The sequence below is a fragment of the Delphinus delphis genome, chromosome 9 (genome assembly GCF_949987515.2).
Source record: "Delphinus delphis chromosome 9, mDelDel1.2, whole genome shotgun sequence".
NCBI lineage: Eukaryota > Metazoa > Chordata > Mammalia > Artiodactyla > Delphinidae > Delphinus > Delphinus delphis.
In genome coordinates, this window is record NC_082691.1 from 37,793,863 (window position 1) to 37,819,737 (window position 25,875).

Sequence of the window (25,875 nt, forward strand, 5' to 3'; positions counted from 1 at the left end):
ACTATCACTTGTGTCCCTAAGTATAAGATAAATTAAACGTAGAAAATTAATTTTCCAAAAAAAATTTTTTAACGACCTAAGAAAAATGTATTTACCTGCTGAAACCCCAGGTAATCTTGTATAGTAGAAGAAGCATAAAAGACCAAAGCATCTGTAGTGACAACCAGTACAAAGCCATTCAGTGCCTACAAGGAAAAAAGTTACAAGATTAGTAATGTGATTAAATAAAAATATTATCATCCATAAATACTGACTTCAGTTAAGGCTGTTACTTTTATTGATGAAAACATCTTTAAAATGGTTAATATTATTACACTCCACAAATGCAGAAACACCACATACCCCAGTAGTGAGAAGAATCTATTCACACCTTTTGATTCTGCCAAAGAAAAGCTTAGAAGTAATTTAATACTCAATCACAATAACTTTAATATTTATTTCTTCTTCTTCCTCATGCTTTAGATTTTGTTTTAAATATACTGCACATGTTTTTTAAATATAATTGTATACACATCATTTACTGTAATCTGTCACACTGCTTTTAAAGGAAGATAGTGTGTAAAGATGTTTATTAGAACCGTAAAAAAATTTGATAGAAGAAAAGCTCTGTGCAAAGATAGTTTAAGCACTGACACAGTTTGAAATGTGGATGCTCTCAAAGTATTATAAAACTTTTAAAAACTTTTTATTAGAAAAGGAATACACAAATGGACTCTACATAAAATACACATGTAGAATGAATACATGTAAGACAAGTACACGCAAATATAGTCCATTTAAATTTAATATAATTACTAATATATTTAGGTTTAAAGCTATCATTTTATAGGTGTTATTTTTATCTGTTCCACTTATACTATGCTGCTTTTTTCTTTCCATTTTGCCTGCTTTGGGCCAATTATTTTTATTACTCCTTCTTCTTTCTTTTAGTTTAGAAGTTATCCTCTCTTTTTCTATTCTTTTAGTGGTGGTTCAAGTCCAATGTTAATATCTCTATAGTCTAAGGTAATAAAAGTATTTAGATCAACTTAAACATTAATCGTGATCACATATTTTAATTCTAAAGCCCTCCTTATTTCCTGCTTGAGTTTAATTCAGTACTTGTTTTACTCTATGCTATGTGATCATTGTTAAACCCTCCTGAGACACTCTTCTTCATGTAAAATGAGACGTGGAATGGTTTAGTTTAAGAACCACACAGTTTGGAGTCAGAATTTGGACTGGATTCTTCTGTTTCTTACTAACTGTGTGGTTTTATTAAGTTATTTACCCCTTTAAGCTTTAGTGTCATTGTTTGAAAAACAGGCACTGTACATGCCTGGTACAGAGCTGGCGCTCAATTCACGTAAGGCACCATTACTATAATATGCGGTTGTGGAAATGAGCAGATAAAGATTTACATGATCATGCTTTGTGAACTACAGAGAGATATATAAATGACAGCAAGTAGTTCATTCAACACTTAATGAAATATTGCATACCAAAGAGGATGCATGCTAAGTACTGAGATTCAAAACTGAAGAAGCTACTGCGCCTGTGCTTATGATGCTCACACAGTCTTGTAGATACCCTCAGTGTTAGATGAGGTAAAAGAAATACGGTGACTGTCTTCCTTTTCCCTCAAAGTCCTTTCACCTTCAAGATCCCTGGTCTATAATTCTGAGAACTTAATTATGCAGACAACAAACAGCACCTACTATTTAACAGCCACTTTTCTAAATGCTTTTTTTTAACGTATTCAAGTACTTTAATTCCCTCAGCAATCCACTGAAGTAGGTGTCATATTCCAGTTTTTAAATCGAGGAAACTGAGGTAAAGAGCTGCACAGTAACTTGCCCACGGCCATACAGCTAGGAAAAAGCTGAGCCAGAAGGTAAACTTTGTTTAGCTCTAAAGCCTGCACACTTAACGTTATATCACGATCTACTGCTTTTATGTGTTACTGATCACGAACTGTTGCATGCCTATAACTCATGTAATCACAACTGGGATCTAAGATCCTTGACTTTAGATATTATGCCTTATAAAACCTGGCAATTTCCCCAGGATGAAAAATGACGATGGCACCCACCAAGAACTTAAATGTTTAATGATTAACACCCCCAAAATTGAGTATTCTTAAGTTTTAGCTGGCAGTAATAGTATATATCCATTACTGCATTTTTTTATCTTGCAGATGTCTTCCTTCTAGAAAATAGTATCCATTGATCATATGCATATTATTTTGTAGAATATGTTTTTCGAACAGTGGAACGAATTTAGTACTGTACAATAAGTTCATTAGTGCATGCCAGGTGACACAAAGATAATTTAGGGTATGACAGATAAACACTTTTAGACAAACGTTAATTGTCAGAAATAAAACAAAAAGCCTCTTAAAAGAATATATACATACCAATCTTAAAAGAATATATACATACCAATTATATGGATATTAAATGATCTTAAATACCATGTGGAGCAAAGTTATTACTTGTACTGAATTATTTATCTTAGTAAATTTAAAGAAGGAATTAATTTGGTAATTACATATTAATAAAAGAGATTATTATTCTTTGGTCTAAGTCACAATTATCTCTCTATCTGAAAATCATGTTGAGCTTCACTTACTATTTAATAAGAGAAATAAACTGCAATTGGTACTGTTATTTATAATTTCAACTGCTGTTATCTCAAAAATGAAGCTACAGATTTTAATAAGCACAGTATTAAGTAGCAATGGATAGAACATATTTAAATATATGAAAATAAACAAGGAAAGCAAATAACAGATAATGAAACGATACAAAAAGTTATTTTATTGTTTTATTTTTATTCCTCATAAAACAGTAACAAATTTAAGCTAATCAAGAAAATAAATATTTTAAACTTTCATTAAACATCTTGTAACATTTTCTTCATGTGCCTCCTTTGTTAAAACCAAAGGAAAAGATTTCGTTTCAAAAGTTTCAAGCCAAATGGTATACTGTACCTCTGGAAACATCCTCTGCCTCTAAGTGATAACTAGGTGATAACCGCACGTTGGAAATATAAAGTAAGACACCATTATGGCAACTGTGTATAATGAAATATGCCATTTTCACATATCTACAATGTGTTCATCTGCTCCATAAGTGATAAGAGGTATGGCCCTAAGCAAATTGTATAGTGTCTGATGCTTCCTACTAGAGAGGAAGCATCACATACTATACAAATGGCATCCAACAGAATTAATGACACGACCACTTATTTTAAATACCTAAATATTTCCAATCTTCAGAAAATTAAAAAGGTAACACTAGTTTTGCAACAGTATATTTTTATTCTGGGTCCTTGACATAGGATATGTTTACAATTTGTCTAAACATTCTAGGGGAAAAATAAAAATCATGGGCCCAGATATCACTGATGAACATAGATGCGAAAATCCTCAACAAAATACTAGCAAACAGAATCCAACAGCACATTAAAAGGGTCATATACTATGATCAAGTGGGATTTATCCCAGGAATGCAAGGATTCTTCAGTATATGCAAATCAATGAATGTGATAAACCATATTAACAAATTGAAGGAGAAAAACCATATGATCATCTCAACAGATGCAGAAAAAGCTTTCGACAAAATTCAACACCATTTATGATAAAAACCCTCCAGAAAGTAGGCACAGAAGGAACTTACCTCAACATAATAAAGGCCATATATGACAAACCCACAGCCAACATCGTTCTCAATGCTGAAAAGCTGAAACCGTTTCCACTAAGATCAGGAACAAGACAAGGTTGCCCACTCTCACCACTCTTATTCAACACAGTTTTGGAAGGTTTAGCCACAGAAATCAGACAAGAAAAAGAAATATAAAAGGAATCCCAATCGGAAAAGAAGAAGTAAAACTGTCACTGTTTGCAGGTGACATGATACTATACATAGAGAATCCTAATGATGCTACCAGAAAACTGCTAGAGCTAATCAATGAATTTGGTAAAGTAGCAGGATACAAAATTAATGCACAGAAATCTCTTGCATTCCTATACACTAATTGTGAAAAATCTGAAAGAGAAATTAAGGAAACACTCCCATTTACCACTGCAACAAAAAGAATAAAATACCTAGGAATAAACCTACCTAAGGAGACAAAGGACCTGTATGCAGAAAACTATAAGATACTGATGAAAGAAATTAAAAATGATACAAACAGATGGAGAGATATACCATGTGCTTGGATTGGAAGAATCAACATTGTGAAAATGACTATACTATACTATGCAAAGCAATCTACAGATTCAATGCAATTCCTATCAAACTACCAACAGCATTTTTCACAGAACTAGAACAAAAAATTTCACAATTTGTATGGAAACACAAAAGACCCCAAATAGCCAAAGCAATATTGAGAAAGAAAAATGGAGCTGGAGGAATCAGGCTCCCAGACTTCAGACTATATTACAAAGCTACAGTCATCAAGACAGTATGGTACTGGCACAAAAACAGAAATATAGATCAATGGAACAGGATAGAAAGCCCAGAAATAAACCCACGTACATATGGTCACCTTATTTTTGATAAAGGCGGCAAGAATATACAGTAGAGAAAAGACAGCCTCTTCAATAAGTGGTGCTGGGAAAACTGGACAGCTACATTTAAAAGGATGAAATTAGTACACTCCCTAACACCATGCACAAAAATAAACTCAAAATGGATTAAAGTCCTAACTGTAAGGCCAAACACTATAAAACTCTTAGAGGAAAACATAGGCAGAACACTCTATGACATAAATCACAGCAAGATCCTTTTTGACCCACCTGCTAGAGAAATGGAAATAAAAAACAAAAATGAACAAATGGGACCTAATGAAACTTAAAGCGTTTGCACAGCAAAGGAAACCATAAACAAGACGAAAAGACACCCCTCCGAATGGTAGAAAATACTTGCAAACGAAGCAACTGACAAAGGATTAATTTCCAAAATTAACAAGCAGCTCATGCAGCTCAGTATCAAAAAGAACAAACAACCCAATCCAAAAATGGGCAGAAGACCTAAATGGACATTTCTCCGAAGAATATATACAGAATGCCAACAAACACATGAAAGGATGCTCAACGTCACTAATCGTTAGAGAAATGCAAATCAAAACTACAATGAGGTATCACCTCACACCAGTCAGAATGGCCATCATCAAAAACCTACAAACAATAAATGCTGGAGAGGGTGTGGAGAAAAGGGAACCCTCTTGCACTGTTGGTGGGAATGTAAATTGATACAGCCACTATGGAGAACAGTATGGAGGTTCCTTAGAAAACTAAAAATAGAACTACTATACGACCCAGCAGTCCCACTCCTGGGCATATACCCTGAGAAAACTATAATTCAAAAAGAGTCATGTACCACAATGTTCACTGCAGCACTATTTTCAATAGCCAGGAGATGGAAGCAAACGAAGTGTCCATCAACAGACGAATGGATAAAGAACATGTGGCATATATATACAATGGAATATTACTCAGCCATAAAAAGAAACGAAATTGAGTTATTTCCAGTGAGGTGGATGGACCTAGAGTCTGTCATACAGAGTGAAGTAAGTCAGAAAGAGGAAAACAAATATCGTATGCTAACACATATATATGGAATCTAAAAAGAAAAAAAAATGGCTCTGAAGAACACAGGGGCAGGACAGGAATAAAGACACAGACGTAGAGAACGGACTTGAGGACACAGGGAGGGGAAAGGGTAAGCTGGGATGAAGTGAGAGTGGCATGGACATATATACACTACCAAATGTAAAATAGATAGCTAGTGGGAAGCAGCTGCATAGCACAGGGAGATCAGCTCGGTGCTTTGTGACCATCTAGAGTTGTGGAATAGGGAGGGAGACGCACGGAGGAGGGGATATGGGGATATATGTATACGTATAGCTGATTCACGTTGTTATACAGCGGGAACTAACACACCATTGTAAAGCAATTATACTCCAATAAAGATGTTAAAAAATAATCACTGGCCCATAATTTAAAGCAGTTTAACAAGTGTTAAGCATGCCACATTTGTCTATTTTCACTTGAGATAAAGAACTTCCTTATTACTTTACTACATAAACTAAGATGCATGTTTAATCACATTCAGCAGCAATTATTAGAATGCTTCCTGTGACCTGAATAAGGGGTCTTTACGTTTCAGCTAATATACATAAAAATCCTCAGCTAGAGGCAGGAGGAGGACGACTCACGGTTGAATATATTTAATTTTTTCTAACATAATGGAAGCAGAAGTTAATTTTCGGTATCAGGGATATGAACACAATTACAAAATTATAATAAAATCTTATAAATTGTTAGGTTACACTTAAGCATTTACTGAATGAATGGAGTTACTGAAACTTATGGCTACTTTTTGTCACAATGACAAATTAAGTTCTCCACTCAGTTCACTGGGTAGAATTGAAAATTATTATGTAACAGTAATAGCGCAGATTATAGCACACATCTTTTCTGTTTTGTTTTATTTTATTTAACTAGTTTCTTTTTTTTTTTACCATTTTTTTAATTGAAGTATAGTTAATTTACAGTGTTGAGAGTTAGTTTCAGGTGTACCGCAAAGTGATGCAGTTATACATATATATATATTCTTTATAGCACACATCTTCATTCTATCTTTCTTTAATAAGATAAATACCTGAGAATTTTAACTGAGAATCGAGCATTGTATCAGATCCAAAAGAAAGAAAAATTGGAAAAGATTTAAAATACTTTTATAGACAAATCTACTAGAAACTCTCCAAGTTCTAGCGCATGACAATAGGGCTGATGGTTGTTGAAAAAAATCTGTAGCAAGTTGATAAGTCACACACAGCTGCTAAAAGAAAATATAATTATAAGAACACATTGAAAAAAATAAAGTTCAGGTTAAGAACAATTTCAAACTATTTAACAAATAAAATTATTTTAATGGAGCTATATTCCTCAAAACATATACGTAAATCCAGTGTCTTAAATGAGAACCTTTAAAATAATCTAGGAGTTCTTGCTATTTAAAGAAATGCAACATGGAAAGTGATAACTAGACTTCTAATAAATATGCTTCATAAAATTCCATTTTTTCATGTACAATACTAACATTATACCGCTGTTGTACTTCAGATGAAAGTGGTATGAAACGCTGGGTGAGTCCTAAATAAACTGGGGATAATTAAAAGGCTGTTAATTAATTCTCCATTTATAACTGTCCTAATGAAAACGAACTATATTTACTACAATTTACCTGCAGTAAGAATTCTCCTTCCTGCAAGTTCAGGCCTTCTCTGAATTTTGTTCTACAGTTGTCCTGGACTCCATTTCTGTCACCTGGGATGGACTTTAATGCAACTATGAAAAAAGGGAAAAACAATGATATAGGATAGGTGGTTTTTAAAATAAGCAGTTTCAAAGAGCTATAATAAAAAACTTCTGTACACCAAACACAGAGATAATTTGAAAAATTGGTATCTACTGGTACTACAGTAACTAAGTGAACAATCCTTTGCCAATGGGTGGTTTCCAGTCAGCTGACAGATTCTGGTGTTTTTTTTTTTTTTTTTTTTTGGCTACATTGGGTCTTCCTTGCTGCGAGGGCTTTCTCTAGTTGCGGCGAGCGGGGGCTACTCTTCGTTGGTGTGCGGGCTTCTCATTGCGGTGGTTTCTCTTGTTGCTAAGCATGGGATCTAAGCGCGGGCTTCAGCAGTTGTGGCTCGCAGGCTCTAGGGCACAGGCTCAGTAGTTGTGGCGCACAGGCTTAGTTGCTCCGCAGCATATGGGATCTTCCCGGACCAGAGATGGAACCCGTGTCCCCTGCGTTGGCAGGCAGATTCTTAACCACTGCTCCACCAGGGAAGTCCCTGACAGATTCTTAAAGATAATTTTTGATGAGTTCACTATATGATTTTTGGCATATTACTTAAGGAGTTTCAAAGAATTGCCACGACATTGCTATAAACACTCCTGCAGTTCTTATCTATTTAGGAGAATAAGGTTCCTCACAACCTAACCTATAAAAATATTTTTAGTATGTCTCTACATATTTATCTTAACATCTGTGAACTACCGGGTGGTGAGAAGAATCAACCAAATGCCTTATTAAGAAATATATGTCCATTGAGGTTAGGATCCTCTTGTCTAGTTTTAAGGTAAAAAAACTGTTAGTAGTATTAAGTTCATATTAAATTTATAGGTCAATTCATGGAGAATTAATGTCTTTATGATGTTGAATCAATCTGAGAACATGTATGTTTTCCCATTTGTTCAAGTCTGTATTTTTTGTCCCACTAGAATGTTTTGAAGTTTTCCACAAAAAGTATTTTTATGTCTATTCCTAGGTACTACTACATGTTGTAATGTGGCTTCTCTTTCATTATCATCTTCTAGTTGCTTATGGATTGCATATGTGAACGGGAGTCTGACAGGATGGTGGGATGCTTATTATAGAGGGTACCACGCAGTAATGCTGCATCTCCCCACCTTCCCATCTCTCTCCACATCGTGTGTGTGTGCATGCATTTATAGTCTGGGAGGCAGCACCGCTGAATAGAAATAATAATTGCTACCATTTACTTATTTAGCATTTTTCCAAGCACTCTCAAATGTCTTCTCAGTTAAAACATGTGGATGGACATTGGTATCTGTCAGAGCTGAGTTCAAATCTCAGCTCCGCCTTTTCCTAAATGTGTGAGCTTTCTGAGCCTGTCTCCTAATATGTAAAGTGGTAGTTGAAAAAGCAAACAAACAAACAAAAACACCCTGCAGGGCCGTTGTGAAGAATAATTAGAATATATGTGAAGTTCCTGACGTAGAGCAGCTCAATATTAGTTGGTAGCTTTAATTATTAGCAGTATTTCCCAAAGCTCATAGGTTGCCCTGTTATAAAGTTGAAACTTTTAGACACACTATTGCACCACCTTTCTATTTTTCTGATCTTTTTTTAACCTGTGATATTTAAAATAAGAGACACCATTGAGCCAAACCAACTGTGACGTTCCTTTTAAGATTTCTTATTTCATTGGATTTTTAAGCGCTAAGGATAATCTGGCTCAGTGATAAGCTGGAGATATATTAATAACCAGATTTTTCTCTCAGTTTGAGCAAAGCATCACATATAAAACATTTTCATGTGTGAAGCATATTTTCTGGTAAACCAGCAGTGCATGTGTCACACTGGACTCTTATGCCAAGTCCTTGCCTTTGCAGAACTTGAAGCATATCTCTTTGAAAGAAGAAGCCAAAAACCTGGCCTCTGAATATAACAATTCCAAAAGGCCACAGAACAGATTTCTTTACGCCAAAATATAGTTTGAGGTAAATTAACTGATCTAACAGTTAACCAAGACCAAAGGAAAGGCTTAATCTTTTCTCGTTGAAAAGTAAAGGACAGATTTGTTGTTCCTTGCTTTCCAGTGGCCACATTTGCTTGAACGCATTAAAACCTCACAATGTAAGGGTTAACTACACTCTCCTACTTTTCCAAAAGCTCCAGTACGAGGCACAATTTAAGAGTTATACCAAATATCAATAAGATTTGCTATTAGAAAGAAAAGAAAACAACAAAACCCAAACCCCGACATTATGAAAGAAGCAAAATCATCCTAAAAATGGATAGATATTAATTGTGTCAAATTTACAATGTCTAAATTTTCTTATTAGGAATCTTTTAAAGTTAACTTTTAATCAGTGGAATGATGTCAGTTCCCACTAGAGTTATTGGACCACTGAGAAGCTGAATAAGAAATGAAAGAGGCCATTCATCTCAGTAACTTACAATTTGTTTCTGGTCTTGTATTGGGGATATTAGCCAATGTAATTAGACATTAGACAGACTCTGCCTTTAAGTAGGGCATATAAGCTATGGAAATGAAGAACGAGAAAAGAATGTCAAAAATATTGGTAAAGAATGTCAAAAACATTAAGTACCAGGATGGAATTTAATTAAAGTATCAGAGGAACTTGAAAAAGAATAAATTCTTTCTAAACAACAATGCTTACAATTCTAAATGTTAGAGGGACAGTGTTTAATACGTATGTATAACTACTGCTTAAGTAGGAAAAGTGGTAAATGCATTTGGGGGAAGGACCACTGGAGGGTTCTTCCAAAAACAAGCAAACAAGTATTTCTGTTGCTCTCTTGTTTAAGGCTAATAATTAATCAGTTAGGAATTCAAGTAAATATTGTGCAAAGATGAGTCGAGGAAGGGTGCACTTCCTTCCCATTCTCATCTAGAAAATACTAATATGACTTTTTAGAAAACTTATTTTATGTCCTAGCCACCTGACCCAAACTATGTAATTTTTGCCTTTCCATGAAGTTTGTCCTCTACTTCTTGATCTCATACCTACCACCTCTCCCTTCTTAAAGTTACTGGAAGATGTATTAATTAATACTACTCACTTTCACATATACATTTCTTGCCCTGGTCAGAAAGCAATAAAAGAGTAAGAAGATGATGTGGGGATATGACTTCCTACCATCTGAGTGGCCTTAAATAATTTCCTTCATAATAATATGTGATACTTAGAGCCCACACTGTATGCCAGGCAGTCTCCATGTATTACGTCTTGTTTATTTAATCTTCATAAGAGTTCTATGGAACTGGCCTTACTGTCCTTTCAGTAGATTAGGAAACTGAGACTTAAGGAGGTTAGGAAACTTTCCCAACGTTCTAGCTTTAAGTGGTAGAGCCTAGATAAGAACCCAGGTAGCCTAATCCTAATTGCATGAGCTATTATTAATCACCTACCAGACTTCTCTCCCATGCTAACCACCTTTGACCTTTAGTGTCCTCATCTTTAAATTAGGACAGTGATACCTCTGGAGACAAATTCTTGTGAGAGCTCAAATAACATGTAGAGTACCTGGGTTAATGCCTGAATCTATAACTGACAGTCAAGGATGGAGAAAATGGGCTATATGCTGAGTTTACACACCCTCAAACCATTATGGAAGCTGACACTAAAAGTTGCAAACTAGGGATAATTGAGTGTTTTCTCATCTCTAAACAGGGAGCATTAAAGAGTGTCTAACAGGACTGCTATGATGACTGTGCAACATAAATCTGAAGGTACTTCAAACATGTAAATTGTTATAAAAATTATATGCATCATCAGATACAGAAGACACTTTAATCATTACACCCCTGGAATTAAATACATGGCAGCTCATAGAAACAAAATATAATATCTGAAAATAAGTCATAAGCCAGTTCTGCTACTCGAGAAACACTGGCCGTACTGAAGAGACATTTGTTAAAATCCTCCCCACATGTGCAAAGTGTAAGGCTTACACCTTCCAAAGTGTAAGGCTCTGACTTTCAGCATTCAGCGGAATATTAAGATAATAAACCATCAAAATATTTCAACTATTTGTTCTTTGAGAGATCAATGATGCAATTAAACAAGAATTTAATTGATAACGGAATTTAGAGTGTAAATATATCACAGCATTATCAGATTATAATATTACCCATATAATTATTACCAACTGATTCAAGTCTTTTTCCCACATGCATTTAATCATATCCATGTTTCCTAATACGGCACTTTCCTTCCTTATACATCTAAGCTCAGATTTCCATTTCTCCCTACAAGCCAAATATTTCCTCTTCAAAAAACATGCTCTGAATTTCTCAAGAGAGAAATTCACGGGGAACAAATATTGGCATGTGGTAAACTATACTTTGTATTTTGTTACTGTAGTTGGCATTTAAACAGAAAGATGACATGGTAAATGTCTTGCCAGGAAAAAGCATAAGGCTTTTTAATCTCTAATTGTTGACATAAATTCAATTTATTTTACAATAATGTTTATCATCCCCCTTTATTACTTCTGGTAGGAAAAGTTAAATTCCATTCCCACATTCGTATAAGCATAAAAGAGAGCAAAGCTATCACCTATTATGAAATTCAACCAACTGCATCTATAAATTAGAAAGGGTTAAGTAATGTAGTATTTCTTGAATATACGGAAAACATCCCCAGTCTAGTATGGATGAGTATTTACAAATAATTTCCAATCATATATAAGTGTACCTGAAGTGAGTTCCTTCTAGATCCTTTGAGGTAATAGATATTTCACTTCAGTAACATCAAGTTTGTTTGTTTGTTTGGTAAATGAAGCATTGTCCTTTTGAGGGAAAGAAGGAAGAAACCGAAAATTTTTTTAAAAAACTATGTTATATTCTAAGTTTTCAGGAGACAAAGATTAGGTGTACACAGTTCAGTGCTTTCTGATGATATTCACAGATTTTTTTCTGCCTAGAAGTTTCTACTCACCAAGGCAGAAAAAAAGTAAATTCGGGTTTTAAAAAGGCACATGTTAGTTTATATCTTCATGAATGAATGTAGGTTGCATAACTGGCAGTTACTGTCTTTTTAGCAAATCTAAAGAAACACATCATTCTAAAGCTGCAAAAATCCTTAAAAGTTAGATCTATTCTCACTCTCGATTAAGTGGAAACTAACTTCCAAAGATGTTACTCAACATTTTTCCAGTTTTACGTTTAGTTACATGCAATTCTACTGTAACGATATGTTAGGTCTCTGAATTAATGAAACCAACTAGAGCAATTAATTTACCTTTTCTGTGGGGAATGAGTTGCATTTAGCTTTCCACATAAACAAGAGTGGAATTAAAACTGCATTCTAAGTAGGAAAATTTAATCAGCCAGAGCAGTGATTCTCAAACTTTCATAGACATTAGAATCATCTGGACGGCTACTGAAACACATTGCTGGACTCCACCCTCTAGAATTTCTGACTCAGTAGGTCTAGGATGGGGCCCCACAGTCTGCATTACTAACAAGTTCCCAAGTGATGCTGAGGGGCAGGTATCACATTTTGAGAACTAGTGACTTAGAAAATCAGGATTTAGGAAATAACTCACAAATGTTCTGGATCTCATTCCTTCATACTTTCTAAAATTATCTTTCCTCTGCTTAAAGAGTTCATTATTAATATGTCTTCAGGAGGTAATTCTAATCCCAATTTTATAAAGATGAAAGTAGAACCACATAATTTACTACTGAAACACAGGGCAATAACAAAAAATTCTGTATGTACAGTTGACTTGTGAAAAACATGGGGTTTGAACTGGGCAGGTCCACTTACATGTGGATTCTTTCCAGTAAATAGTACAGCACTACATGATCGTGATTGGTTGAATCCACAGATGCAGAACTTTGGAGATGGAGGAACCATGGATATGGAAAGCCAACTGTAACGTTATATGCCAATTTTCGACTAACCCTTGTGTTGTTCAAGGGTCAACTGTATACAATTTAAATTTTATAACTGTGGTTCACAAAGATCTTACTTTTTAGGATAAACCCACTACACACTTAAAACATCAGGCAGGCAAGCATTCTTACTGTCCATGCTGAGAAGATGAAGACTCTGTGGAACAGTGATGACAAAGGTCTAATCTAAAGCCACAGGGTTAGTAACCGAACTACCCCCATGTCCCCTGCCTGCTGGTGCGCCCCTTACATGACAAAGTCTCCCTCTCCTGGGCCAGGACAAAGAGAGGGAAGCTGCCTCTGTAACACAGAGACTAGACACTTGAAACTAGACACTATCAAAAATGTAGGAGGCAACAGAATATTCTGTAAAACTGACCATGAAGGCACTCCCACATCATGTGGGCAAATTTAAGCCTAGAAGAATTCGATACAGACAATTCTAGGTTCATTAAGTTGATCCAGTTTGACTGTCTCTTCTCTCAACCTCCCACGGCTGACACCTGAATGGCGTTACGTCTTCTATGGACAACCAAGAATCAGAAATTACCACCTCTAGTATTATTATTTTTCTGTAGACTTTAATTTCACTTTAGTTTACACTTTCATGTGCAATTTTCTCTTTGCCCCTTTAAGAACTTGACAAATGAAGTCATCTTTGAGCAAACTCATTATCACCATAGCACAGTTTCGTATTCCACACACAGAGATGTGTTTTCCTCTATCTCTGCCCATCCTTAAAGCATTTCATCTTTGGTATTTTCCCTCTTATTCTATATGCTTTCCCCAGGAATATTTTATTCACTTAATAGTTTAAAATACTATTCCAATGACATTATGATGACTCCAAAATCTAAATCTCCAACTACAAACAAATAAATGAATTTGAGCTACTGATTAAAAATGATTGATTAAAAAGTCAAAAAGCTGTAAGAGCAGGATTAAAAAATAACACATAAATTACTAAATAAAAATGATTAGTGGTAATATAAATGTGTTTTATTACAGACCCTCGAGTGATTAATTTTATATTACATGTGAAAATAGTTTCTAAAACACTATAACATGGCAAATGTATATTTCCATTAACCAGATCAGCAAAGACTCACAAAAAGTCAAATAATTTAACTACAGACATTTAAAATCTGTCCTGGGGGAAAAAAAAAAAAAGAGAAAACTGCTGAAAGTTGGCTGGCTTTAATATTCCCCCAATGGTAATCTCTGTTTAAAACAGAAAGCTAAGCTCATAAATTTATGACGAACTGGAACTGTTCATGGCCAAGCAATTAAGGATCAAGGATCCTAGAGTCATATAACACTAGGAAATGATCAAAGAGAAAACCTATTAAAGCAGTAAATTTAAAAGAGACAAGAAAGAAGCAAAATATATAATAAAGGATTTAATGAGTGTAGGTTCAGTTTGAAACTGTTATATATTTGTCACTGTTTTTAAAAAAATACTTGTCAAAGCAAAGGAAAACACTCAGAGATAAAAGTATCCTATGTAAAATATCATAAAATTATTTTTTCACTTTACTTATTCATAGAATTTGACTCTTCTGCTGTAAGTTAGGATACCTGAGGAAAACAGATTAAATTCCTGATCCAAAGAGGCCATATTATTAACTATAAAAGCCAGGATTTGAATACCACAATACCCTGACTCAATAAGAATGTCCTACCATTCTTTTCATCCATCCATGTTTCAATCTGCATGGATTTGATTATATTAAGTCCATAAATTAAAATTTAAAAGAATCTCTAAATCTTAACAGTTTTAGTTATGGAAGGTATCATGAATGTTAGGGGAGTTTCATGTTTTCAAATGTAAATTCTGGAAAAAAACACATAGCTAAATTACCATCTAAAATGGATAACACCATGGGTTAATGACACTCAACACTATTTGATGATTTCAAATGTGCTGATCTTTTAGGCAAACAAAACCTACTTTGGACATTTCTAGGATTCAGAAATCACAACTGCTGCCATACTGCAAGTTTTGTAAATTACTTGACACATAGTAATTAAAAAAAAAAAAGCAGATAAAATTAGTACCCAAACCCTGTGAATGTAAAAAGAAAGTGCACATACAAACGCCTTAAACTTTATAAAACATCAACCCTTAAAAAGGCTTTTTATTTAATTCATTTTTACTGCTTGTTCAAGCTCATTCTTCATATATATACATGCATATATATTTGTTTTTCAAGATAATGCTCTGAAATCCAGAGAAACACACAAGCTGAAGATGAATAAACACAATAGCTCTTTTTTGAAAACCTAATGAACTGGAAATGAACTGTTAAAGTATCTACAAAAGGAAGACCAAGAAAAGAGCACATATAATTTTTAATGTAAAATAAAGTCAAAAAAGATCCATGGTAAACAATGAGGTTGAATAAATTTTAGATCATCACATAAACTCTCACCATCCTCTCCTCTCACAGCATTTTTAGACTTGGTGAATTTAAAATACTCCAATATGTAAAATATTTACACTTAATACATGCTTAAAATAATCACCATTTTATAATGATTCGTGACTCATTGCCCCTACACTGCCTAGTTTTAAAAATAACCAGAGAACTATTCCCTATGACAGTTGCAAATGCAGAACTTTGGAATTAGAAACTCAGATCCTCAAGCTCACCTCTGTCAGGCTTAACGCAGCCCACACAAAAATCACCTTTTTTTTGTTTATAAGTTTTCCTTTCCACAAATTAAATTTGCACATCTCAGTTATAGAGATGTCATGAAGAGTAACTCATGACTGAGATTAATGAAGGATGCAAAAGATTTCACAGTTAATGACTCTATTTTAATGGTATAATAACTACCATGAGTATTTTACAGAATTAACAAACACTGCATGCCCTTGACATTTACTATTACCTCAAAGAAAGAAAACTTTTCTGCCCCTTTTACCTCATTAGGTATCTGTGTCTCAACAAAGAACGTGGATTAGTCATTCTCATCAATTTTGGGGATTACTGTCGAAAAGTAGAATAATTTAAACAATCCTTACATGATGATGAATATTTTTAAAACTGATAATGAAATCTAATTCAAAATTTTTACATGTTGAAATTACTTTTGCTAGGAATAAAACATTACCATACTGATTCAGAGTAGTTAACAAGCACAATGTCCACTGTTTTGACTCTGGCATTAAAAGACACAATATAGGAGGAAACAACCCTTTCCTTTCACATCGACCAATTTCAAAGACTGGGTTATGTATAACCACCCAAATCTAAGTCTCTCTTAATAAACTATGATTGCTCATAGTCATTTAGTAATTTAAACTTATTAAATATTTTCCATCTCAAAGGTAACATGATATGTGAGTCTAAAACTCATTTTATGACTGGGGTCTTCTTTTTATTCTCTACTTTTCTTTTTAAATTAGAAGGGGATAGTTTAATTTTAACAATTTGAAATTTGATGAAAAAGCGTGAACGTGATGTTAAAGATTTTAGGCTTTCAGTCTATATTTCCAAGACCTAAGTCCACACTGACTTGCCAGGTCATAGCTCCACTTCGTCATTTTCTGTCTTCAGGCTCCCCTCAACTTTGATTTAATCTATCAAGATGCAAAATTTGTACTTTACTATGTTTAATTACCAACATGAGAAAATAGCAATTTTGAATTTTTAAAATTTGTTTCCTAAAAATACAAAAGACACTACAGAAGTACTTCAAAGATACATAATTTAGAAAAGTCTTTAAACAGTTAAAATAAGCAGGGAAGAATAGAAGGTAACACAGAAGAACAGTGTTACTGAGGAAACTGAATAGAACTTAAACACCTTCTATAATTTCAATTAATCTATTATTAATATATCATTGTTATTAATCCTTAAACATGTTTAAATGTGTCCATTGTGCAGAAATTAAAAATAAAGTATCACCTTATTCTGGAATTTTTAATCTATCAAATTTACAAAGAGTGATTTTTTTCCTTTAAATCCAGAGACCTATTTGTCCATCCTATCTACGCTGACAAAACTGAAAAACACACCAAGACTGCCAGACGACTGGGAAGTATTAATACAACAGGAACATGCAGCAAAGAAGAAAACGACCATAGGCCCAGGAACAAGATAATGAACACAAAGTGAAGGCAAAGGAGCAAAGCGGATGGCACAAGAACGTAAGGGGCAGTACTGAAAGCACCAAGAAAGGGCACAGTGATACAGTTAGTTCAAAGAAGACTGAATCCTTAAACACTTCTACACGTTTCACTGTATGATCCAGCCAATCAGTTAATTAAAAGCCATGTAAAAAGTTCCTTACTGCTCTGATTCCTTAAAACAAACATTCCTTGCATTTGTACATTTAGAAATAGAGAAGAATATAATTGATAGAACCAATAATTATAATTGGCTATTAACAGAAAGCTTATTTGGAAATAGCAAAATATTAACGTCAAAAACTAAGCCCTAGAGCCATATTTCTAAGTATATAATTTAGAATTTCCACATTGTTTTTCAGATATGTTAATACAATTAAGTTAATAAATAATTACTGAGGGCTCACTCTGGGGCAGGCATTGTCCTAAGTGTTTAAGGTGTAACAGTAAACATATTGATAATATTCTCAAGGACCTTCCATTCTAGTTAGAAAAATAGGCAATAAATGGCATATTTAAGTGCACCAAAAAACAAGCATATTATGAAAATGAAAATTTTATAATCATTGCTTCATCATCTGTAAAATAAAGAGTGTACAAACTGAAAAACAATTCTCTGAGCTTTACTGTCTAGAATACATATAGTTCAAGAGTTTTCAAGGATTAAATATTCAAAGGTTCCCACTGTTCCTCAGCTGAAACTAAAACTAATAACTAGTGAAACTTCTAATCCTTTTCCCTCCCTTGTAAATGCTCCCTAAATGTTGCATTATAAATATTTAATGTGCACATTTTTAAAGGATTTCACATACAGTATTTGTCACAGTTTCTGAGATACTCGACCTTGAGCTATTAGAGGGCAGAAGCCTTTTTTCCCCTTTTTCTTCTTCATGAATTCAGCACAGTGCACACTATTTAGAATACAGCACAATCTTGAATTACAAAATGTATTAAAAAATGATTTCAGTTTAATTATGTCAAAGAAACACCTTCTAACTTTACCATAATGACTGAGTCTTGTTCAAGTACTTCAAAGTTATATTTTAGAATGTTTTGATTAATTAGAAATGGATAAAGATTAATGTTGTACTTGAAACTTAAGTGCTGCTTTTCAGACAGTCTTAGAAGTATAGTCATGGCTCCAAAGTTTAAGAAGATCCCATCCAAGCTGGATTATTTAAACTCACAATAAATAGATGTATTTTCTTGGAAAAATATCTATTGTTACAGTAAAACTTGAGTTTCCTTTCTAACAAGATTGTATGATTACTCGTTTATATTGTTCTTTCCGCAGGAATTCACACACCCCCTGTTTGCATCCTGTTATTCACTTAGAGCTTCCCTTAACTTCGCTCTACTCTTTCCCTAATAGTGGGAGAGTGGTTTTAACCGCACACAAAAATCCTAATCACTGTCCGCCTGCTCCAAGTCTCCTCATCTGCATTTAGTACTTGTTCAGGTCCTAAGAATTACGTGCAAATTTTATTCTGTGTTTTTTCAAAATATTGCATTGCCTTCCTAGATAACTGGTGGTCTGGGGAAGACTTTGGGATTTTTCACACATTATTTCCCTCATCTTCCATCAAACTCCTTTCCTGTACTGAACAACCCTACAAAACTGCTTAGAATACACACTACCCTGAAATCACACTTACAGTCTTTCTAAAACTTTGTACATTTGGATTTGTCTTTCTAAAGGCAAAGAAAAATTTATTTTTAATAATTCAGGACATAATCAAAACCAGGTTAAATCACTGCCTCAGACTTATCTAGAATGCTTGTAAAAATACAGATTCCTGGGTTCTACATAAACCTACAAAGAATCAGCATAAAAAGAGCATGTCCTAGAATGTGCATTTTAACAGGCTTTTGAGGTTATGCTGATGCATACTAAAGTATAAAAACCAGTAATTCAAAGGACCTAAAATTAAAGATAATACCACCCAGCAATCCCACTACTGGGCATATACCCTGAGAAAACCGTAATTCAAAAAGAGTCATGTACCACAATGTTCATTGCAGCACTATTTACAATAGCCAGGACATAGAAGCAACCTAAGTGTCCATCAACAGATGAATGGATAAAGAAGATGTGGCACATATATACAATGGAATATTACTCAGCCGTAAAAAGAAACGAAATTGAGTTATTTATAGTGAGGTGGATGGACCCAGAGTCAGTCATAGAGAGTGAAGTAAGTCAGAAAGAGAAAAACAAATACCGTATGCTAACACATATATATGGAATCTAAAAAAAAAAAAAAAACATGGTTCTGAAGAACCTAGGGGCACGACAGGAATAAAGACGCAGATGTAGAGAATGGACTTGAGGACATGCGGAGGGGGAAGGGTAAGCTGGGATGAAGTGAGAGAGTGGCATGGACATATATACACTACCAAATGTAAAACAGATAGCTAGTGGGAAGCGGCTGCATAGCACAGGGAGATCAGCTCGGTGCTTTGTGTCCCCCTAGAGGGGTGGGATAGAGAGGGTGGGAGAGAGACACAAGCGGGAGGGGATATGGGGATATATGTATACATATAGCTGATTCACTTTGTTATACAGCAGTAACTAACACAACATTGTAAAGCAATTATAATCCAATAAACATCTTAAAAAAAAGATAATTGATGAAGGAATGACACAAATAGGGTAAAGATAATTGATGAAGGAATGACACAAATAGGGTAATAAGATCTTACTGTCGAATACACTGAGCCAGAATAAAAAATAAACTTATTAATGAAAAGCCAAGAAAATACTTTTTAACAAGTGAGAATTCCACAATGAGCCCCGCTACACTATGACATTCTTTATAAGGTAGATTTGGGAATCGCTTTTACTTGAGGTATTGAACAGGATACACATCTATTCATGAAATATATATATATATATATATATAGAGAGAGAGAGAGAGAGAGAGAGAGAGAGAGAGAGAGAGAGAGAGAGAGAGAGAGGGGGAGAGAGAGAGAGAGAGAGAGGGAGGGAGACTGCTTTTTACATTAAATATACATATATTAATGTATATGTATGTGTATGCATGTGTGTAAGCATATACACATACTCACACACATAGAGACAGCCTAGAAAGCAGTAAGTATGTTAATACTGAAATGGCACACTGGCTATTCTCCAAGCAGCTTCAATTCTACTCCACTGCTTCTAAACAGGGAAAAACCCATACATTTTTTTTCTCTTTTAACATATAATTTGATTTCCCATTATAGAGGAGCAGGAAACGAAAAGGCAAAATGATCATGTCAATACATCTTGACCAGAGTCAAGGAATAGTGCCTCCCTGGCTTCTCAACTATAAACCCTCTAAGGACAGAGACCACATCTTACATGTCACGGAACCCTCCATCATAAGGTCAAACAGCACAGCATGTGAATAAATGCTGAAGATCAGGACTGCATCCCAAGAAGCTGGGATTGACCTTGGGGTTACAATCTACAACAGGGGCTCCCAAACTTGCCACACCACCAGAGTGTATGATTCCATTGGTCTAGGGTAGGGCCCAAGATTTGGCATTTCTAACAAATGGCCAGGTGACATTAATGCTGACTGTCTAGGGTCTATACTTTGAGAATCACAGATCTAGGGAAAAGTTCTCAGGATTTTGCTATATATATATGGTTCCCAGAAAAGAGAAGTAACTGAGATATGGTCAACAAAAACAACAGAGGGAATGTGGAAACCTAGTTCTAGCTCGATGACAAAATAAATATACAGCTGACACACACACACACACACACACACACACACACACACACACACACACACACACACACCACTGAACATCACGTGACTCACCTAGAAGATGAAGGGTCTGGTATACATGAAGATTGAAAATTCAAAGGCTTTTTATATAGATCAGAGAAAACATAAGCGTCTACTATGAACACTTAAATATATAATCTTCCCTGAAGTTATTATCCTCAAATCAGTGTATATTGCCCAGATCACAATGGTTAAACTATACAATTTTTTTAAACATCTTTATTGGAGTATAATTGCTTTAAAATGGTGTGTTACTTTCTGCTTTATAACAAACTGAATCAGCTATACATATACATATATCCCCATATCCGACTCCCTCTTGCATCTGCCTCCCACCCTCCCTATCCCACCCCTGTAGGTGGTCACAAAGCACCGAGCTGATCTCCCTGTGCTATGTGGCTGCTTCCCACTAGCTATCTATTTTGCATTTGGTAGTGTATATATGTCCATGCCACTCTCTCACTTCGTCCGAGCTTCCCCTTCCCCTCCCTGTGTCCTCAAGTCCATTCTCTACATCTGTGTCTTTATTCCTGTCCTGCCCCTAGGTTCTTCAGAACCTTTTTTTTTTTTTAGATTCCACATATATGTGTTAGCATATGGTGTTTGTTTTTCTCTTTCTGACTTAGTCCACTCTGTATGACAGTCTCTAGGTCCATCCACCTCACTACAAATAACTCAATTTCGTTTCTTTGTATAGCTGAGTAATATTCCATTGTATATATGTGCCACATCTTCTTTATCCATTCATCTGGCGATGGACACTTAGGCTGCTTCCATGTCCCAGCTATTGTAAATAGAGCTGCAATGAACAGTGTGGTACGTGACTCTTCTTGAATTATGGTTTCCTCAGGGTAGGAGCAACAAAAAGCCAAGCAACTTCGTAATTGGATTATATTAATCATTTAGTCAAGCAGTTTTTGACCAAGAATCAGAAACCCAAGGAGTACATTTATTGCTTTAGTCTGCACTCACTGAAGGCGTTTATTACTGTACTACAGCTTTGTGGTAGTCCATTATTCTCCTTTTCCTTTTTGGCTCTTCAAAAACTTGAATACTTAAGCTCGTACATGATCTTGTGTTTTGCTATCCTTTTTATTGTAAAATGCAAATATTTTAAGGGATATTTTGACTCTAAATATGATAAAAGAATTTCTCACCTAAAAAAAAACTATATAATTTTTAATCCAAAATGAAGAACATACAGCATGCAAACAAACCAATAAATAAAAAAGATGCTCAGACTAAACACAGCAAACCATCTAAACATAGACCTACAGGGAAGTAACTGTTCTGCAATATTCTACACACAAACCGCAAATTCAAGTATCTGTAAATATGTCAAGGGCAGCAGTATCAGCATCATCTGACAGTAAGAAGAGCAAAATCTCTGGCGACACCAAAACCTACTGAATAAGAACCTTCATCTTATCAGGGTCCCTATGTGATTTATGAGCACGTTTAAGTTTAAGAGCACTGACATGTCACTGAGATTTTATCATTAATTCTTTACTACTATGGGTAAAATGACATAACAGTTCCTAAAAAATCTATTTCTGACATACAAACAGACCAAAAGAGAAATCGAGGAATTATTTTACATGAGAAGACACACTGAAGCATTATTTTCAAACAAAAACTTCCATTTAAAATAATTTATGACTATGATAGACTGTGCAATTAAAGTGTAACAAACATCACCTAGTTCAAATCCCTAGCTTAAAGCAGAGTAAACTGATGCTAACATGTTCAAGTCAAATAGTTGTCAGTGGCACAATGGAGACTGAAATTCAACTCTATTGACTCCAGTGACAAAATGCCCTTTCCAATGGAAAAAAAATTTGTAATTACATTTTCCTGGAGCAAACATATAGTTAATATAAAGCAGTAGAAGTATAACTTTGAAAGGATAAACAAAATGATGTATCTGTGAAACATATTGAAGGAAATCCAGCAAAAATATATCATAGTAGTTAATATGTGTTTTATTCTTTCCAGTAAAAAAAAAAAGACCTTAAAAAATTGACTAGAAAGGAGAAGAACCAGAAAGTGTCCTTCTTAATATGAGTGTTACTATTTTCAAAGAATGACACCACATATTATTTAAGTGGCAGCATCTGTTTGATGAATCAATCTGGAAAACTGATTTCAGAAATATTAAAAATTTGGCTTTGCTACCTACGTTTTACTATCCAGCAATAAACAGAACTTTTTCACGTAAGGCTAATTTTTGCACTTTTCAACACAGAAGCAGAAACAGCCGTATTCAACGTAAGTATTTTGTAAGCGACTGTAGAAAAATTAAACCCTTCTGTCTTACCATCAAAGAAGCTCTTGGCTCTTAGATAACTGACACTGAGCCTAAGAACTGAAAGTTTGTCCAGCTTATTAACAACATCTTGTGGAAAAGGCAGCAGGCTGGCCAAACGGTCCAATTCCGTATTAAGTCGGTCTCTATGCCGCTTTGAAGGATTCGACTTGATTCCTTCAGCTGGGACTGGCTTGACACTAAAAAACAAACAAAATTCCATAAAATACATTAAAATCTATAAAGAAAAAATTCTGATCACATTATAACATCTCCTCAACTATTTTTCTAACAAAACAAACATCTAAAATCTACTTCAAGTTTACATAAATCCTTTCAAAATGCTCCCTTCATATCTTAATTAAGAAAAACAAGGGAATGGGTAAACTCCTTCATAATGTTTTATTAAAAACGTATGAACCCATCACAGGAAAATGCTGAGTACCTCTTATATACCTCATACATTTGTGGTACATGATTCCCAATTAACAAATCTATTAGGCGTTTTTCCTCTTCAAACACATCTACTGTTAGGGGGAAGAAAGAAATCTGCAGTAAGTTATGTGAAAATTATGCCTCCTTTGCTATCTTCCACAAAAATCATCTTCGCATCATTTATGTTGCAAATAAACAGGAGCGACCCTAAATAAAAAGCTGTTCTTCATCATCCTCAGCTTCCTATATTTAACACTTTCCTGTCAGTGACAACGTCTCAAAGCCATTGTGGCATTTCCACAGGGTCCTCCAGCCATCTAATGGGGTCCTCCGATATTAAAGCGAGAAAAACTTTGACTTTAGTTATTGATATTTGTCAATTGTGACAAATATTAGAGGTTAACTGTTCACCAGCAATTGCCCGCAAATTTTGCTTTTATGACTGGCCAGTAATCCTTCTTAATTATTAGCCATCATAGTTTGCGTCTCAATTAGAAAATCCAATGAAATCCCAACATTTAGCATGATTTTCATCTGAGAAAAATGATACTTATGGTTAGGAGTAGAACTTGAGTTCAGAAGTGAGAAACTGAACTTCACACAAAAGCCTTAGCCAGGATTTCATAACAGAAATTCATTAAAGTGGATTTACAGATCATCAGACACCTAACGTTGAAATATTAAAAAGAGAAGATATCAAAAAACCAAACAGGGGCTTCCCTGGTGGCGCAGTGGTTGAGAGTCTCCCTGCCAATGCAGTGGACACGGGTTCGAGCCCTGGTCTGGGAGGATCCCACATGCCGCGAAGCAACTGGGCCCGTGAACCACAATTACTGAGCCTGCGCGTCTGGAGACTGTGCTCCGCAACAAGCGAGGCCGCGATAGTGAGAGGACCGCGATGAAGAGTGGCCCCCACTTGTCACAACTAGAGAAAGCCCTCGCACAGAAATGGAGACCCAACGCAGCCATAAATAAATTAATTAAAAAAAACCAAACAAAGTAATTTTTAGATCATGTCTCTGTACCCCACCATTTGCCAGAAAAATAAAGAATTAGCCGGAGCATTCTTATGATGAAGACTTTTTTCCTCCAGTTTTACTGAGAAGACAAAGCCATTTTTGATAATTCAAATTAATTTCATCTAAAAGAGTGGAAATTGGCTTGAGTATAATGCTGTTAATTTGATTCAATCAAAGCATTTCTCGACAACATGTTTTCAATGTTATACGAACATGAAGAAGTAATACTTTATGCAAAAAGATAATAGAAAGTAATACGAAAACTTAACAGGCTTTTTTCAATGTCCCTACCCAGTAATTTCTTCAGAACTTGTCTATTTCTGTTTTTTTCTATTACAGTTCATGTTACTTCTACAAAAAATAAGAGTAAGAAACTGATAAAGTGGCATATATACAAAATAAGTCAGTAGATACTTCCTCTAGACTATGCATGTAACTACGTACTTAACAGAAATTGGTGACTATTTCTCTAGCTATTTTCCCTGGTCACGTGTATAATCAAATTCAAGTCACACCTAATTACTGCATCTCTCCAATTAATCAACTGAATCTCAACTTTTACCTATAATGCATGTCTACCTCATTGAATAACTGTCTACTGACTAATCACCTGTTAAAGCAAATATTTATTTGCACCTATGTCCTGGGTGGTCCAGGAAAACATTCTTCTCCTATATACTCAAAAAGTGTGATGGGAGCTGAGTTCAGCGAGCAACTGCTTGAAAAAAGATTTTTATAGAAAAGGTGGTATCTGAGCTACATCTTGAAAGGTGAACAGGATTTCAGGAGGCGGCATAACTGAGGAAAGGTGAACTGTGAGAGGGCCTATCTGTGAAGCACAGGGTAAAGAGAGAGAAGGGGAAGCTGGTTAGGGCCGCCTTCCTTCAGTAAATAGTGACCACCCACCACACGTGCCAAGCACAGAACACTGAGCGGTGAACCAGATTCAAAGCGCTGCTCAATTAGATCACT

The 25,875-nt window shown here is 35.0% G+C and overlaps 1 protein-coding gene across 1 annotated transcript in view; it reads right to left on the bottom strand.

Annotated features, from left to right (window-relative positions):
* The window catches only part of AHR (aryl hydrocarbon receptor), a 51,708-nt gene that overhangs the window by 17,315 nt on the left and 8,518 nt on the right, over positions 1-25,875 (bottom strand). Inside the window, exons 2-4 of the mRNA XM_060020416.1 lie at positions 23,462-23,649; positions 7,233-7,336; positions 96-185 (exon numbers count right to left, since the gene is read on the bottom strand). Of these exons, the coding sequence (XP_059876399.1) occupies positions 96-185; positions 7,233-7,336; positions 23,462-23,649 (382 nt within the window). The remainder of the gene's footprint in view (positions 1-95; positions 186-7,232; positions 7,337-23,461; positions 23,650-25,875) is intronic.